Consider the following 15,750-nt stretch of genomic DNA (forward strand, 5'->3'; position numbering starts at 1 on the left):
AAATATGAACGCTGCTGGATGAGGACAAAAACACTGCGACGGTGAATAATGACAGCATCCATTTAGGATACAGATGCAGCATCCTCACAAATGGATCCTCTAATTTGTTTTAAAACCAAGTGGGTGCAAGCATGCAGCACATTATTTCCACGAAACAAAGTACACTGAAGAATAATTGCTGTTGTCTGCCTATTATATTATACTGTAAATGTGGTAGTTCTCAAACTTTTTTCATGTCTAGGACCCCCAAAATGATTTGGCCCACGGACCCCCATCTGAAAAGGTTTCATGGCCAGAAAAGAAGATTTGTGTGAAAAAATAAATACAAATTTAAATAAAACATTTTCAAAAAGGTCACATGTGAAAGTTTGCAGCAACATATCAAATAAACGTTTCACCTCAAACTTTTATTTATAAAACACATTTAAAACGACTGTTGTTGGCCCAAGTAGCTGTTCAGGTCGTTGGTCAGTTAAATTAACAAACAAGAAAAACAACACATTCACAAATGAAATACAAAAACAAGGGCTTATAACAGCGAAGGTGCACAGTAATATATGGCCAGGGTTTCACGCTGGACTTGAACTTAAGGCCAGGGAGAGAAGCTAAGTGTTTAATAACGATTTCAAAAGCCCTAGGGACTACAGGTCTAGAATGAATATGGAGGGACCAGCTGCTCCACAGCCTAGCCACCACAGAGGTTCTAATCACCTCTGATCATTTTTGGGCTAGATATTGTTAATGCCGGGAAAGAAAATGGGCTAGGCTATACACAAATGCACAGAATTGGAAGAATCGCGTGGTTGAAATAAAAATGTCACATTTGCCCATTAAAATCGGGAAAGCGCCTGTTTAATTTTAGATTTTTGCGTTGGCTATTCAAAAATAGCAGATGTGCAAGCTCTCAGCGTGTCAGAGTTTGTAAATCTGCAATTTTTGAACATTAAAAAAAAGTACCGATTCAGAAGGCATTCTTAAAATCGGCCACAGGTTTTAATGGGATAATTGCGACCGTCAGGTCACAGTTATTATCAAAACCTCCGCCGGCTGTCTGTCAGTCTGTCACACGTCACACTTTTGCCCTACTCATATCTCCGCCACCGTTGCCCCAATCCATGCCAAACTTTGCACACATACTCCTTGGCTGCCAAACCACAACCTCCACTCATTCCTCACTTGGCCCTCTTCTAGCGCCACCATGAGGCAGATTCTTGCAAAACAAATTCATGGACACTGCTCATACAGATTTTGCCCTAAAATCACACAAAGTGGTACACAGTATCTCTAAAGTCATGTCATCAACATGGATCTGTCCCATTTCCCATATTCCCTCGCTTATCTCCCGATTTAGGGAGTCTTCCTGTTTATAATGATTAAAACAAAACAAAACAGGGATGTTGGGTTGGCTACTTGGCTTTTTTTCTTTTCTTTTTCCCCCCCTTTTTTCAGTTCTTGTGAGCGACCAGGTAGAACGAGGCTTTGTAATCGCACTTGAGGTTGAGCTCGCTGTTGAGCGCGGGCTGCAGCACGAACTGCTGCACGACCATGCCCAGCCCCGCCAGAGTCTGCTCGATGAAGTCCTGGCTCAGCGTGAGCGCCGAGAACTTCTGGCTGCCCACCGTGTAGAAGGTCTCGTCCAGGTCCCCGATGAGCACCAGCACCCCGCCGGGCCTCAGCAGGCCCACCATGGCCCCCAGGGAGCGCCGGTAGGAGTCGCGGTCCCGGCAGGCGGCCTCCAGGCACAGCGAGGACACCACGCAGTCGGACGGCTCCACGGCCTCGGGGTGGAAGGGGTTGTCGCTCTCCACCAGGCTGATGTCGCACTTCAGGACCCGCTTGATCCTCTGGCGGAGGGTCTGCTTGACGGCTGCTGGAGTTCTGGTGGAGAAGAGGCGAGAGACGTGAGTTATGCAGTAGCTGTCACCAGGGGCGCCACAAGGGGGGGGGGGACTGAGTTACTAGAGCCCAAGGTGGAGGGGCCCTAGTAACTTTAGCTATTGAAAAATAGCAGATCTACAAGCTTGTAGATCGCGCGCGCGCGTGCGTGCGCGCGCGTGCGTGTGTCAGGCATGTAAACACATAGACATCAAAAGTGGCTTGGACCCCTGACCTTTACCCGTCTGTAAAAATGTCCCTCCAGACTATGACTACAATTCCTTTCCATGCCGTACCCGAAGGCAGCATTCGAGAGAATTGCCTTTCCCAAACTCTCCTGAACTTGAATGCAACATGTTATACTGAAAGAATTGGCATGTCTGTGTAGAAATCCATACGTACGTCACATCACCAGTAAAGGCTTCCTTATGCTTAGGCGAGAGTAGTGTCGCGCACCGAAAATAGCAGATCTGTTTTTGCTATTTTCACCAAAAGTGTCCTTTTAGAAATATCAGCCCCTATATACCTCTAACATTATCTGCATGTCCCTGGTGCGGGTGCTTGCGTGCGGTTTATGTATTACTGTCCTGGGGACCAAAATCCCCATGAGGATTGTAATACCATACGGACAAATTGACCATTTGGTGAAATTCCCAATGTCCCCATGAGGGGAAGGGTCATTTTTGGCAGCAGTAGCTCAGGGGTAGAGTGGCCGATAGAGCGGCTTAATGGGAACCACAACGTTCCCAGTTCGATCCCGGGCTCCCCCAGAGTTAGTGTCGAAGTGTCCTTGAGCAAGACGCTGAACCCCTAATTGCTCTCGATGTGCAGGTTGGTGCCTTGCGTGTGAATGAATGTAATGCACAATAAAGCGCTTTGGTTAAAAAGCGGTAAATGCACCATTTACCATTTTGAAGGTTTTTTAATTTGGGGATTGGGATTACAATTACTAAAAGATTCTGATTTCTGTTAGGCATTTAGGGTTTATAGGTTAATCAACGTAGAAATGTAGAAATGAGAAACTAATATTTTAGAAGCTACTGAACTTCTTGAAGTTCTGTTATGAGGGAGTTAAATTCACTCTCCAAATGTGACAGTTGCAGCTGTGGTGGGCCAACAGCGTACCTCTTGCTCTCCTCCAGGTCGCAGACATACTGGATGTGTTCGTCCCAGTTGAAGCATCCTTCCTCGGCTCTCAGCCACTTCTGGATCTCCTTCCTATTGTTTTCCACGTAGTCGGACACCACCATCTCCTGGTAGTAATCACACGCACTGATGAGTGTGTGGATGGTGGGGCCTGTCCCCACCTCAATCAGCCTCTGTCCCCTATACTGTCCTATGAGACACAGACAATACACAGATGAGTGTGTTGATGGTGGGGCCTGTCCCCACCTCAATCAGCCTCTGTCCCCTATACTGTCCTATGAGACACAGACAATACACAGATGAGTGTGTTGATGGTGGGGCCTGTCCCCACCTCGATCAGCCTCTGTCCCCTATACTGTCCTATGAGACACAGACAATACACAGATGAGTGTGTTGATGGTGGGGCTTGTCCCCACCTCAATCAGCCTCTGTCCCCTATACCAGTGGTTCTCAACCTCTGGGTCGGGACCCCCAGAGGGGTCCCCAAATTATTTTGGGGGGTCCCCAAATTATTTTGGGGGGTCCCCAGATGATTGGCTTAATCTGAAACATTGTTTTTCTCACTCAACAGTAAACAAACCTACTTAAAGTTGAAGTGTATACTATAGTATAGAGGGTATCTGCACATTTCTAAAGTGACAATTTGAGGACTTTTTAATACCTCTAAAATGACAAATTAAACATTGGCCAAATTGTCAAATATTAGAGAAAGACATTGTGAAAATAGCCGATCTACATGCTCACAATGCCTCGCAACAGCTATTTTCACAATAGGACCATGTTATACAAAATGTAATGCCTCAACTCTTAGTACTTGTCAGGGTGTGGGGGGTCCCCAGTTAAAATATGATTATTTTGGGGGTCGCGGCCTGAAAAGGTTGAGGACCACTACTACCCTATACTCTCCTATGAGACATTAATATCTCAAGAACAGATTCCGAGCTGTGCTACTGCATCTGTCGGCAGTTCCCGTTACAACGTGTAGTGTTAGGAATGTTAAGATTTATTTTGCCGATAGGTTCCCCAGATTGATGAGACACAGACATTACACTGATGGGTGTGTGGATGATGGGGCCTGTCCCCACATCGATCAGCCTCTGGCCCCTGTACTGCCCTGAGATATACAGACAGTACAAACTGCTGTTTTCATGATGTAATATCATATTAAAGCCAGTGGTAGAAGAAGAAGTACCGGGGCTTTTTTCTTCTTTTTCTTTTCTTTATTTTTTTTCTGATGAAGACCTTCCGACTCCGAGATCGAAACATGTTGTATGTAATAAATAAATATTTTTCCTCCTTTTTATTCCTGAGTGCCCAGATCGTCTTTAGTTATTTTTTCCTCATGTTTGATTCGTGAGCAACATTCACACTTTTAACTATGTTTACTTTTTAATCTCCTACTCTACTTCTCCTACTTTTTAATCTCACAACGCCTCGCGTTGTGAGCATGTAGATCTGCTATTTTCACAATATTTAACTGTGGACGAGTCACATTAAATGTAATACCTACAATTCCAAGTGCTTGTCAGGGTAGGGGTCCCCAGTTCAAATATGTTTATTTTGGGGGTCACTGCCTAAAAAGGTTTGAGAACCCCTGGTATAGTGTGTGCCAACGGTGACGCAATTGTAGTCCTTAGCGGCCATATTTTGGGTCAAAACACAGGTGTTTCAATCAATTGTTTGATTGCATAGAAGTAATGCTCTACTCCAATCAGAACACCTGTGTAAGGCTGTGTTGACCCAAGAAATGGCCGCTCTAAGAACTACATTTGGCACACCCTATAGACACTCGACAAAGCCAGATGCACCACGGTGGATTTGAACCTACGACCTTGGGGTGGTGGCCAAGCCAAGGCACATCATGTTATCAAAGACACTTTGTGGCGGGTAGGGTACCTGATGAGAAGGTGTGACTCAGCTGACTCAGCACAAACAGCACAAAGCGACTGTTGTCCTTCTGCCCTGGAGACTCTGAGAACTGGTAGCAGTATCCCAGGTAGGTCTTGGGATCGAACTTGGTGTGGTAAAGCTCTCCACTCAGTGTGTCCGCCATGTTTGATCTGAAAACAAAATGACACAACAAGCAGAGAGACGTCACACATCATGATGCTGACAATTAAAGACATATTATTTCAACTTATTGTTGAACTGTTGAAGGCCTATACAGACCAGTAAGACTCCCTAATCGGGAGATAAGCAACCGTCAGGTCGCATGTATGTTGTCTGCTAAAAGCAACCTCATGGTGGCGCTAGAAGAGGGCCATGTGAGAAATCAGGGGCGGAGGTTTAGTCGGGGGCGTTAGGGAGATAACATGGTCATTTCGTGCTAATTAGTCTAAAAGCAGCAAATTTTGCACAGATGTATCCCAGGGCATCCTCTAATGATTTAGCTAGGGCATTCCTTGGGCTATAAATGGCCCCAGAAAACGATGGTTTAGTGATAGCCCAAAGAATGTTTTTTGTGCAAAACAAATGCTTGCAATGGATTCAGCATCATGACAAACCCACTAGTTAGACCCCTCACATCCTACTTAAAGCAGATTTTTTTCTGGGTATTTTCCTCCTGTATAGAAAGTCGATGGGATGGGAGCCCAACTTGATGTGGCCGCTGTGGCGACCCCGAAGGTCGGCGGCTCGGGCGCCCTAGCGCTTTTAGACTGATTAGCACGAAATATCCCCAACGCCCACTAGTTGTGGTTTGCCAGCCAAAGAGTGTGTGTGCAAAGTTTGACATGGATAGGGGCAACGGTGCCGGACATAAGAGTAGGGCCAAAATTGTGACGTGACGGACAGACTGACTTATGGACGGAGAGACTGACAGACAGCCGGTGGAGGTTTTCTATTTCAAAATGTTGCTGTTATGTAATCGAAGCGTACAGAGTTATGAAGTAACTCACAACAAGCACATACATTTTGGCGTGCGTTGCTCAGTGTCACTTAAATATTGGAAGTTGCAGGTTGTGTTTTTTTGTGTAGCTGCTTATTTGGGCTTTCTTCCTAATGTTGTTGTTTGTTCATGTCAAGGACCCCAGATTAATATGTATTTGTCCACGGAACCTCAGCTGAAAATATTTTGTGCCAGTAAGTGGGATCCCATACAAGATTTGTGTTAAAATGTTTTAAAGATATTGAACAAAATTTCACTTTTCTTCAAATATTTTTCTGTAGATCTGCTCTATTTTCAAATAGCCGATGTCAAGTCGTAGAACCTAAGTAAAGATAGTCACTTCTTTTGGACCTGGCCGTTTGTTTTTCTTGCAAAGTCTGGCAACACTGGTGTATGCGTGTCCAGACTGTCCACATGAGGCCTACTGTAGAGAGAGATTGTGATAAAAGACTTCCTGCACACTAAACAGAGAATAAATAGCTTTCTCTTTTCTCTCTCCTAGTGCAGAGTGCTCCCACTGGCACCACTGCCCTATAAAAGACACGTTCACTTCTCTCTCACTAACCTCAGCCAATCTGAAATGAGATCTGCTGGGCCTCCACACACCCTGCACAGTTAACTGCAGCTCTGTGACAGAAGCCACTGAGCCAGATAAAGACATGAGCCACCGAGGAATGGATGGATGTCCACTGCTGGCAATTTATCTGTAACTGATGATGATTGATGATTTGTGTTGTTTTAGCCAATAAAACCTGAGGCCGATTCTACGAATGCCATCTAAATCTTTTCAAACTTTTTCGTGCCAAGGATGCCTAAGATACATAGTATGTATTTGGCCACAGACTTTCAAGATTTTTCAAAAATAGCAGATGTACTACAAGCTCGCAGCGTTGGAAGTGATGCGTTATGAGCTATTTTGAGAACCACTGTTCTTAACCAATGTTCGGAATTTTAAGAGTTTTCAAATTTGAACACCCCTGATTTATGGTGATTGATTATGAAAAGTAACTCTAAACGGAATTCCTTTGGGGTTCTTAACCTGACCTCCAGTCGAAAGTGAGTCAAAAGGTTAAGAACCTCTGACACTTTGCGTGATTTTTCCTGGGGGGTCTTTTTCCAGGAGGATATTTGGTTTGCACTATATAGCAGCTCATGCACATGGATCAAACACTATTTATTCAACCATTATGCCTTATTGTTACATACGTTGCCCAATACTGCCCCCCTGTGTCTTAATGGAGTAGTTCACCCCCAAAATGACTTATTTTTTCCTATTGATTACTCAGGCAATGGAGACTTGAGTTCAATAATATTTTTCGGGTTTTGTCGCATTCCTAAGACAAAACCTTTATTATATATAAACTTACCCTGAGGGTTTCCCCGTCCAGTGCCATGCATTCGGGTCCCCATCCGGAATCAATGGGGGTAGATTTACTATAATCACATTTTTGTCTTAGGAATGCGACAAATACAAAACAATATTATTGAACTCAAGTCTCTATGGCATGAGTAATCAATAGAGAAAAAAAAGTCTTTTTTCCCCCCTTTAAATTGCATATGACAGTGGTTCTGTGGCAATTAGGACGGTCAAGGACCCCCCAAATTATATATTTGGCCGTGCAGTCACTCTGTGGACCCCCATCTGAAATGTTTTTGTGCCAGGGACCACCAGTAGAGAAGATTTGTGTTAAAAGATGCAAAACACTTTTTCAAAAATGTTCAAAAATAGCAGATGTGCAAGCTTGCAAATGCCGCACTGTGAGTATATCTGCTATTTTTGAGCAGTGCTCCTGGAAGGAGCTAAGCTCCAACATCTGGCTTTGTCCAGTTCCCAAAACATGTCTGTTCCCTAAAGTAAACTGAAGTGTGGCCTACATCTGGCCTACATCTGGCATACATCTGGCCTAGATGTGGCCTACATCTGTCCTACATCTGGCCTAGATGTGGCCTACATCTGTCCTACATCTGGCCTAGATGTGGCCTACATCTGGCCTAGATATGGCCTACAATACATCTTGGCACAAACAGCTCAAAGTTTGTTGTACGTCCAGGGTCCAATTCACCGTTTGTCAGCCTTCTGATTGGTCCCTGAGACTCCCTGACTGGCCAACCAGAAAAAAACATTCACTTTTTGCTATCGGGGGTGGAGTTTGTGCAGTGGAGAATGTTGCTTCAGGCTTTCAAAAACTGTCCGCTCTGCGCGACACGGCATTCGTCCAGTACGGCCGCGGGCGGTGATAGCGATCTCGCTCATCATAATGAATAAGCTTCAACAAACTAGTTCACATGGACCTTATCAATGTAACTAAGAGTTACGATTGGGTACATATATTTTAAATGGGCAGAATTACGAAAAGCCAGCCTATTATGTGAGGAGAACTATAATCTGGCTCTCCTCTTCCTACCCAAGATGCAATGCGCTTTCTCTTTCTATTTCTATTCTCTCTCTGATCCAGAGGATTAAACTAATTAAAACATATATTTTCGGGGGAAAACTACTGTTTTGCTATGTAATTACTGTACCTTTTTCTTCCCTTTTTATTAATATCACGTAGATGTGTTTTTTTTGGTACTTTATATAGCTGTAATGAGGCTATGAAAAAATAAAAAAATCCCATCCACTTCCACTATAAAATAATCTGCAATGGATGATTCTGTCCCACTGGGATTAAACAAATTAAAACATGTATTTTCGGGGAAACCCCCTGTTTTGCAATGTAACTACTGTACCTTTGTCTTCCCTTTTTATTAATATCACCTAGATGTTTTTCCTTTGGTATTTTATATAGCTGTAATGAGGCTATGAAAAAATAAAAAAATCCCATTCACTGCCACTATAAAAACAATCTGCCCAGGGTCAAATGTCCCACCATAGTAACAGGGCAGAATGGGGCGGGATTTGCAAAAGCCTGAATTGGCTAAGCTTCGCAGGACGCACTGTGATTGGCTAGCGGGACGCTTGATGAAATTAACTCATAAATAGCACCACTCACTTCACACTAGATGTGATTGTTGAATATCCAATGTATAAAATATGGATAAAGGGTTCGTTCAAATGTATTAACACATTTTGCTGGGGACCCCCTGGAGCCCCCTCAAGGACCCCTGGGGGTCCTCAGACCCCACTTTGAGAACCAATGGCGTAGTGCTATCTGGAAGTGCACGGATGCACCTTTAAGATTTGTAATGATTTGTATACAATGTAGTGTATGCTGCTTTATTGTGTACCAAGCACAGCATTTGTTTAACTAATATTATCTGCAGTTGTAATCATGTATTGTATATGATATATTTACCTCAGCCAAGGAGGTCATGTTTTTGCCCTGTCTGCAGTCCCCCAGACAGGATATCCCCAGGATATCACAGGGTGAATGGATTTGCATGAAACTTGGTGTAGAGCAGGGGTCTTCAACAGGGGTTCCGGGACCCCCAGGGGGTCTTTAGAGTTACTACAGGGTGGCCACAAAATCTTTGTGTGATGGAATGAGATTAGAGCAGTGATGGCTGAGTGGTTAGTGTCCATACCTAGGACTCCGGAGGCCCCAGAGGTCGCAGGTATGATTCCCCGCTCCAGCTATCACTGCTCCCCTCCCCCTCGCACTACTTGTGGGCAGCACTGGGTTCAGCTGGGTTAAGCTGAAAAAAGCAGCTGGGTTGGGCTGCAAATATCTGAATTTCCCTCGCGGGAGGAGTAGGTAACTATTAACTATATATTAATGTTCTTTCCTTGTTTTTTTCTCTCTCTTGGCTACGGGGTCCTTGGCTTTAAAAAAAACTTGGAAGACCCCTGGTGTAGAGGTTGGTCCTGTCAATTGGACAGCAGGGCCAAGGGCTGTGGACCTGAGGCCCTGTGGCTGTGGACTTCAGAGGAATCCACTTAAAACGTAACATATCATACTAACACAACACCGCCATACTTTGTAAAAACCTGTTGGCCAAAAGAAAGACTGCAGCATTTTATACCCAAATTGACACCTTGACAGAGGTCAGTGCTATACTGATCACATTCTAGTAATGAATCACTTAAGGCCTATTTTGTACGCAGTCATACGATAGCGTACATTGTGAGCTTGTAGATTTGTTATTTTTGCAATTTTTGTGCTGCTTTAATTTCAACTATTTCCTCTTCTTCCCCTATGACCTTTGACACGATCTAAATGTCTCAATAGAAGAGCAAGGAAACAAAATACAACCACCCCAATTGTATACGTTTTATTAACATTGGACACAATTACATTTTATTCATAATACATTTTATTTATAAAATACATGCAATCTGCACGTATTACACTAGCATGGACTAAGAGATTGACTCGAGATCTACAGTATCACTTCTTAGTTGCATGAACTTCTTAGTCCATGCATCAGAGCTGCAAAGAAGAAGAAAAATGGAATTGATAAATGAACTTACCCCAGTAAACTGTGTTTATCTCCCCCGGGATAAATGGTCTGAATCTGTTCAAAAAGAGCTACAACTGCAGTATGAAGTGAACAGTGAATTCTCTCTCCCTGTCTGGAAACACCTTCTCTCAGCACTATCTTCCAGTGCCAGCCAGCGAGTAGAGAGGTCCAGGGACAAGTGTGCCTCTCCAGTCAGGAGGGAGGGTATTTAAAGGACTGTAGCAGCAATTACAGACTGACATACTTTGTTTGTACTGTACACCAAACAGCTTGGCAACATCCCATACAACACTTCCTCTACTAAAGATTCAATTTCAAGTACCCTCATAAATCTGAGAGTGTAACAAAACACCATTTGTTACATTCTCTGAGTTATTACCGTAATGGTCCATTTGGAAACCACCTGAAGGAACCCTGAGGGTCCCTGGACCTCACTTTGAGAACCATAGTCATACAACAAGGAAGCAAATGTATTTTGACTTCAAGTAAAGTACTGTACTGTAAATGGCAAGAAACAACCCATGAAATACCGGTACATCTAGTTAGTGGTTGCCTAATTAGTCTGCAATCAGACTAATTGTTCTTGTCCAGTTCTAGTTTGGTTGCATTCTCAGAGTTACAGGGTGCATTTTGGAACCCCCTCAAGGAATCCTGAGCGTCCCTGGAACCCACTTTGAGAACCACTGTCATATGACAAAGAAAAAAGGTATGACACCTACTGCAAATGGCAAAATGTAAAAAAAAAAAATCAGGGTCCAAAATAAAGCTTTTTAAATGCTTTTCCCCCTTTTTCTATTTCAACAATGAATACATGTGACTTTTGTTTGGTTCTGTTGGCAGACATGAACAAAACCTTCAAAAAAGAGAGAAAGAAACCATTCAAATGTGGCAGGACCATGGGCACAATGCCACAGCTCATTAGCTGCAGTTGTCATGTAATGATGATTACTGCTATTTTTGGTTACAATGTGTTGTTTGTCGCCAAGATGTCTACGATCGAATACCATGACTACACTGAAGCTTCCAAGAACAACAATTATCTCATCGGGTACCTGTTATTTACTTAGTGTTATAGTTTTTTTTTTTTTGGGGAAGAATAATTATGTTTATTAAATTTTTAAACACACATTATATAAACACTGTACAAGAAAAAAAAAGAGGACAAACTGGAACAACAACAAAAAAATATGACAAGCTCAGACAATACCATGTAGAATGGAGTTAATACATGATGAGCGAAGCCCCCCCACGACCCCCTCAGAGTGGAGAGGGCAGGTATCCGACCCAGATCGGAACTAAATTCACTGAGCACAGCTCCGCATCAGTCGAGAAACTTCAAAACAAGAAAGTGTTATAGTTTTAACAGAACTCTAAGAGTGTACTGTAATGAAACCATTTGGTTTCAACTCTCAGTTATAGGCAGTGGTCTACCTGTTACCTTACATGATGTCATATTAAGAACTACTATAGGCTACTAGCAAGCCCATCTCTACTACACCTGCAGGAATGCATGCTGCCTAAAATTACATCCTGAATTGAATCTCAATCTGAAGATATTTCAGGCTAAAGGCCCATTCCCACTGGGCCAGATAACAGATAAAAAAAATCTCCAGTGGGAATGGGCCTTAATGCTGAGAGCATTCAACACAAATACATTGTTCTTTGTCTCAAAGTGATATAATTAGAAGCAGGTGGATTTGAAGTACACAGCCAGCTAAAAATCTGAGCGGTCATTTAAGCGTTGGAGTAAAAATGGAATTGGCAGTGTAGTCGAGTGTTTACGGCCCGCATGACAAGATGAACTAGTTGTTCCTTTGAGGAATGTGTGTGTGGTCATTTATTCATTCATTTTACTTAGGGGACAGTTGACCCTCACAAGTACAGTAATACAAGTACCGGTACACACACATGCGCGCTCACACACACGTTTCAGCTGACCAGGATCAGATGATCACTGGACATGGTTGATGGACTCACCAACTCACTGACCTTCAGATTAAATGTCAGGGACCATTTAGGAAGGTCAGTGTGTGTGTGTGTGTGTGTGTGTGCGCGCGCGCGATTAGCTGCAGTGTTACGTCAGTGAAGGACCCCCATTGTGTGTGTGTGTGTGTGTGTGTGCGCGTGTGTGCGTGCGTGCGTGCGTGCACTATATAACTGTATGTGTGTACACTTGCAAGTGTGCACATACTTGTTTGTGTGTGTGTGTGTGTGTGTGTACTGTTACTGTATAGCCCCTTTTCGACTGCGGTTTTAGCACCACACCACAATACACCACACCACACCACACCGCACTACATAAAAATATCTACATTTTCCATTACACAAAAGTACCCCTATCGGTAAGAAACAAATTGACCCTTTTAACTGTGATTATAATACAATATAAATTTGTATTACAAATTATAATGCACTATAATGGATTATAACTGTGATTATAATACATTATAAAGTATTAATGTATTACTATGATAATTATAATACACTATAATAGAGTATAATAGTGGTTATAACACAATAGAATATATTATCATCTAATACATACAATTCAGCAAACACAAAGTGGTGGCAATTCTCAAACAGAATGTTTAGCTCCATTCTCTCACAACACCTCTCACAAACATAGCCACCACGTCAAACAAGCGTGAACATTTTGCACTGTCCACATTTTAAACATGCCACTCTTTGAACCGCATTTATTTCAATTTAACAAAGTTTCACCTTTCGCCTCACGCAGAGCAGCCAGTCCTGAAGGAGTATCTTGACAGTGCTCATAAACTGGTCACCAGAGTATCAAGTTACAGAGGAGGGGGAGGGAAGCTGAAGAGAGAGAGAGAGAGAGAGAGAGAGAGAGAGAGAGAGAGAGAGAGAGAGAGAGAGAGAGAGAGAGAGAGAGAGAGAGAGAGAGAGAGAGAGAGAGAGAGAGAGAGAGAGAGAGAGAGGGGGAGGGGGAAGGGCCCGGGGAGCTGAGCGTCCGTATACACCACGTCATCGCATCACCAATACCTTTAACAAAACTTTTTTTTTTTCAAAAAACCTTTTTTTTTTTCAAAAAACCTTTTTTTTTTCAAAAAACAATTTTTTTCTCAAAAAACTTTTTTTTTTTTCAAAAACTGAACTCTAGACTTTTGCGGTGTAGTGTATTCTAGTGTATTACAACTACTAGACCTTACCCGTTCGAATATATGTGCTGCAAAATATGTGCAGAGTGTGGGTTTTGGGGAAAGTAACTGTAACTGCATGGTGCGTGCGTGAGAATATGTGGGAGCATCATAATGTAAGGAGCAGCCATGGAGGAGTGTATATTTATGATGGATACAAATAATTTAACAGCAAAATTAGGTGAATAGAAGTATGAGGATGTATTTGCTCCACATAAGTTTTCTATACCCGTTGGAAGATGAGACACACATCACCCGTTGCATGCGTGACCCATGCAGAGAGAGAGAGAGAGAGAGAGAGAGAGAGAGAGAGAGAGAGAGAGAGAGAGAGAGAGAGAGAGAGAGAGAGAGAGAGAGAGAGAGAGAGAGAGAGAGAGAGAGAGAGAGAGACTGCAACATTCCTAACTGTGAGAGAGGTGTGTGTGGGCCCGGGGCTACAGATCCCATGGCCTGGAGGAACGGACCGTAACCCTGACAACAGGCTGTAGAGCTGTAGAGTGAAGAAACGCTAATAAATCGCTAGAATTTGGGAAAAATGAAATTCGGGCTCCGTCACCGTGTGTATAATGCTAATGACCAATGCCATGTTAAATTTGAGATCAGTCGCTGAAGCGAGTGAATAGATAATGCATTTTGTGACCTACTGACTGACTGACTGACTGACCTCTCTCTCTAATTATATGTTAGATATCACTAGACCTTACCCGTTTGAATATATGTGCTGCAAACTCTCCTTTCTTTTCTTTTTGTTGTGGAATGATTCCGCCCTCTACTGGGCTGTATTGGTCACTGCAGTATAATGCATTTTGTGACTGAGTGACTGACCTCATCTCTAAAATTATATGTAGGATGGTAGTCTAAATGAAAAGTCAGTGAGTGATCAGTCATTATGAAGTGTTTGGCCCTCTGTGGCCTAGCTCAGACCTACTCTAGAGTGGATACTTTTTAGTACCCCGTTGTAACACTTTCACACCACTCTACCCAGGTCCTTGTAGCGGAAAACCTGGCACAAGTGGGCGGTGTGGTGTGGTGTGGAGTGGTCTGGAGTTGGGCCAGTGGAAAAGGGGCTTATGTGTGTACACTTGCACATGTGCACATACTCGTGCATGTGTGTGTGTGTAAGGGTGGCCCAACTCACATTAACTGCCAGTATTTAAACTGGTACCCTTTTGTCATTACCTTGTTACTGAATTTGCCAATAAATAATTGTAAATACACCTTTTTGGTTTGATGTATATTATTAAGTATTACCATTAGCAGATTATATAATTATAAGTTTCCGACAACGCCACCTCGTTAAAGAGGAAAGAAAGTGCACAAAAGGCACAACCTTTAGGGACACACAAGTTCGTTTACGGAACACCAGAGCAATATAAATCATGAGGAGAGAATGACCAGGACGACAGTTTAGAAAAGTATAACAATCTTTATTTGCTAGGTTACAGCGGCCTCTATCACGCCAAAAACACAATAATAAAATAAAAGGGAACCCTATAATCCTATGGCGCTGCTAAGCTAAAAACCTAAAAATAAGAGCACTTCCAACAATAAAACATTAATTCGACCCCCCCCCCCTCTTTCTCTTATCGTATCGTATCTTGGGGCAATTAAAGTGCACTTAGTGTATGGTACTGGCTTATTAAGGCCTCAAATCGTAATAAATATAATATTACGATAAATGAATATGATTACAAGGAGCGCAGATTATTACTATATACTAAACAGATATCTAATAATAAGCAGCGTATCGTTCAAGCAGGTGGGAATAGTGACTTCTACAGCAGGTGGGATGGCACACACAGCGACACACAGCTCATCTCTGGTCGTCTACTTCTTTAGTCCACCCATCTGTGAATGCAAAGAATACGCCAGTATCCTTGTCGTGACGACTATACAGCTTACTTCTAGGCCAGTGACTTTATTGACAGTGGTGTACAGGATTGGATACTCACACGCAGGCAGCCTTGTGGGCTGCCGCTGCGAATAGTTCGCACGACACCACAGTAGTCACAACGACCCCTCTCGTTAGCCGGTTCGGCTCGTCGGGACCCTCTCGCTCGTCTCTGGATGGCCCGGACCCCTGCCTGGTAATGCTGGCACCCGGATCACCGTCTGGAATCCGCTGGGTTTGTAAGGTAAAGCGCTACTCGGTCTTAGCACTTTAGTTCAGTTCAGTTACTGCCTGGCTCGGCCTGTGCCTGTCTCTCTGTTCGTCACAGCCGGCCACCTGAGTCACTTCCCTCAGCCTGCTCCACACACACGTCTGCACCCCTTGCTCGT

At 43.3% G+C, this 15,750-nt stretch overlaps 1 protein-coding gene across 1 annotated transcript in view; it reads right to left on the reverse strand.

Moving 5' to 3' along the window:
- Positions 1-1,445: 1,445 nt before the first annotated feature.
- The window catches only part of LOC308304652 (nicotinamide N-methyltransferase), a gene marked incomplete at both ends in the record, with an annotated part of 37,939 nt that continues 23,634 nt past the window's right edge, over positions 1,446-15,750 (reverse strand). The window contains 3 exons of the mRNA XM_080749276.1: positions 1,446-1,878; positions 3,001-3,211; positions 4,918-5,081. Of these exons, the coding sequence (XP_080605402.1) occupies positions 1,446-1,878; positions 3,001-3,211; positions 4,918-5,081 (808 nt within the window). The remainder of the gene's footprint in view (positions 1,879-3,000; positions 3,212-4,917; positions 5,082-15,750) is intronic.

Source organism: Nannobrachium achirus, assembly GCF_963921795.1.
Source record: "Nannobrachium achirus genome assembly, chromosome: 19".
Taxonomy (NCBI): Eukaryota; Metazoa; Chordata; class Actinopteri; order Myctophiformes; family Myctophidae; genus Nannobrachium; species Nannobrachium achirus.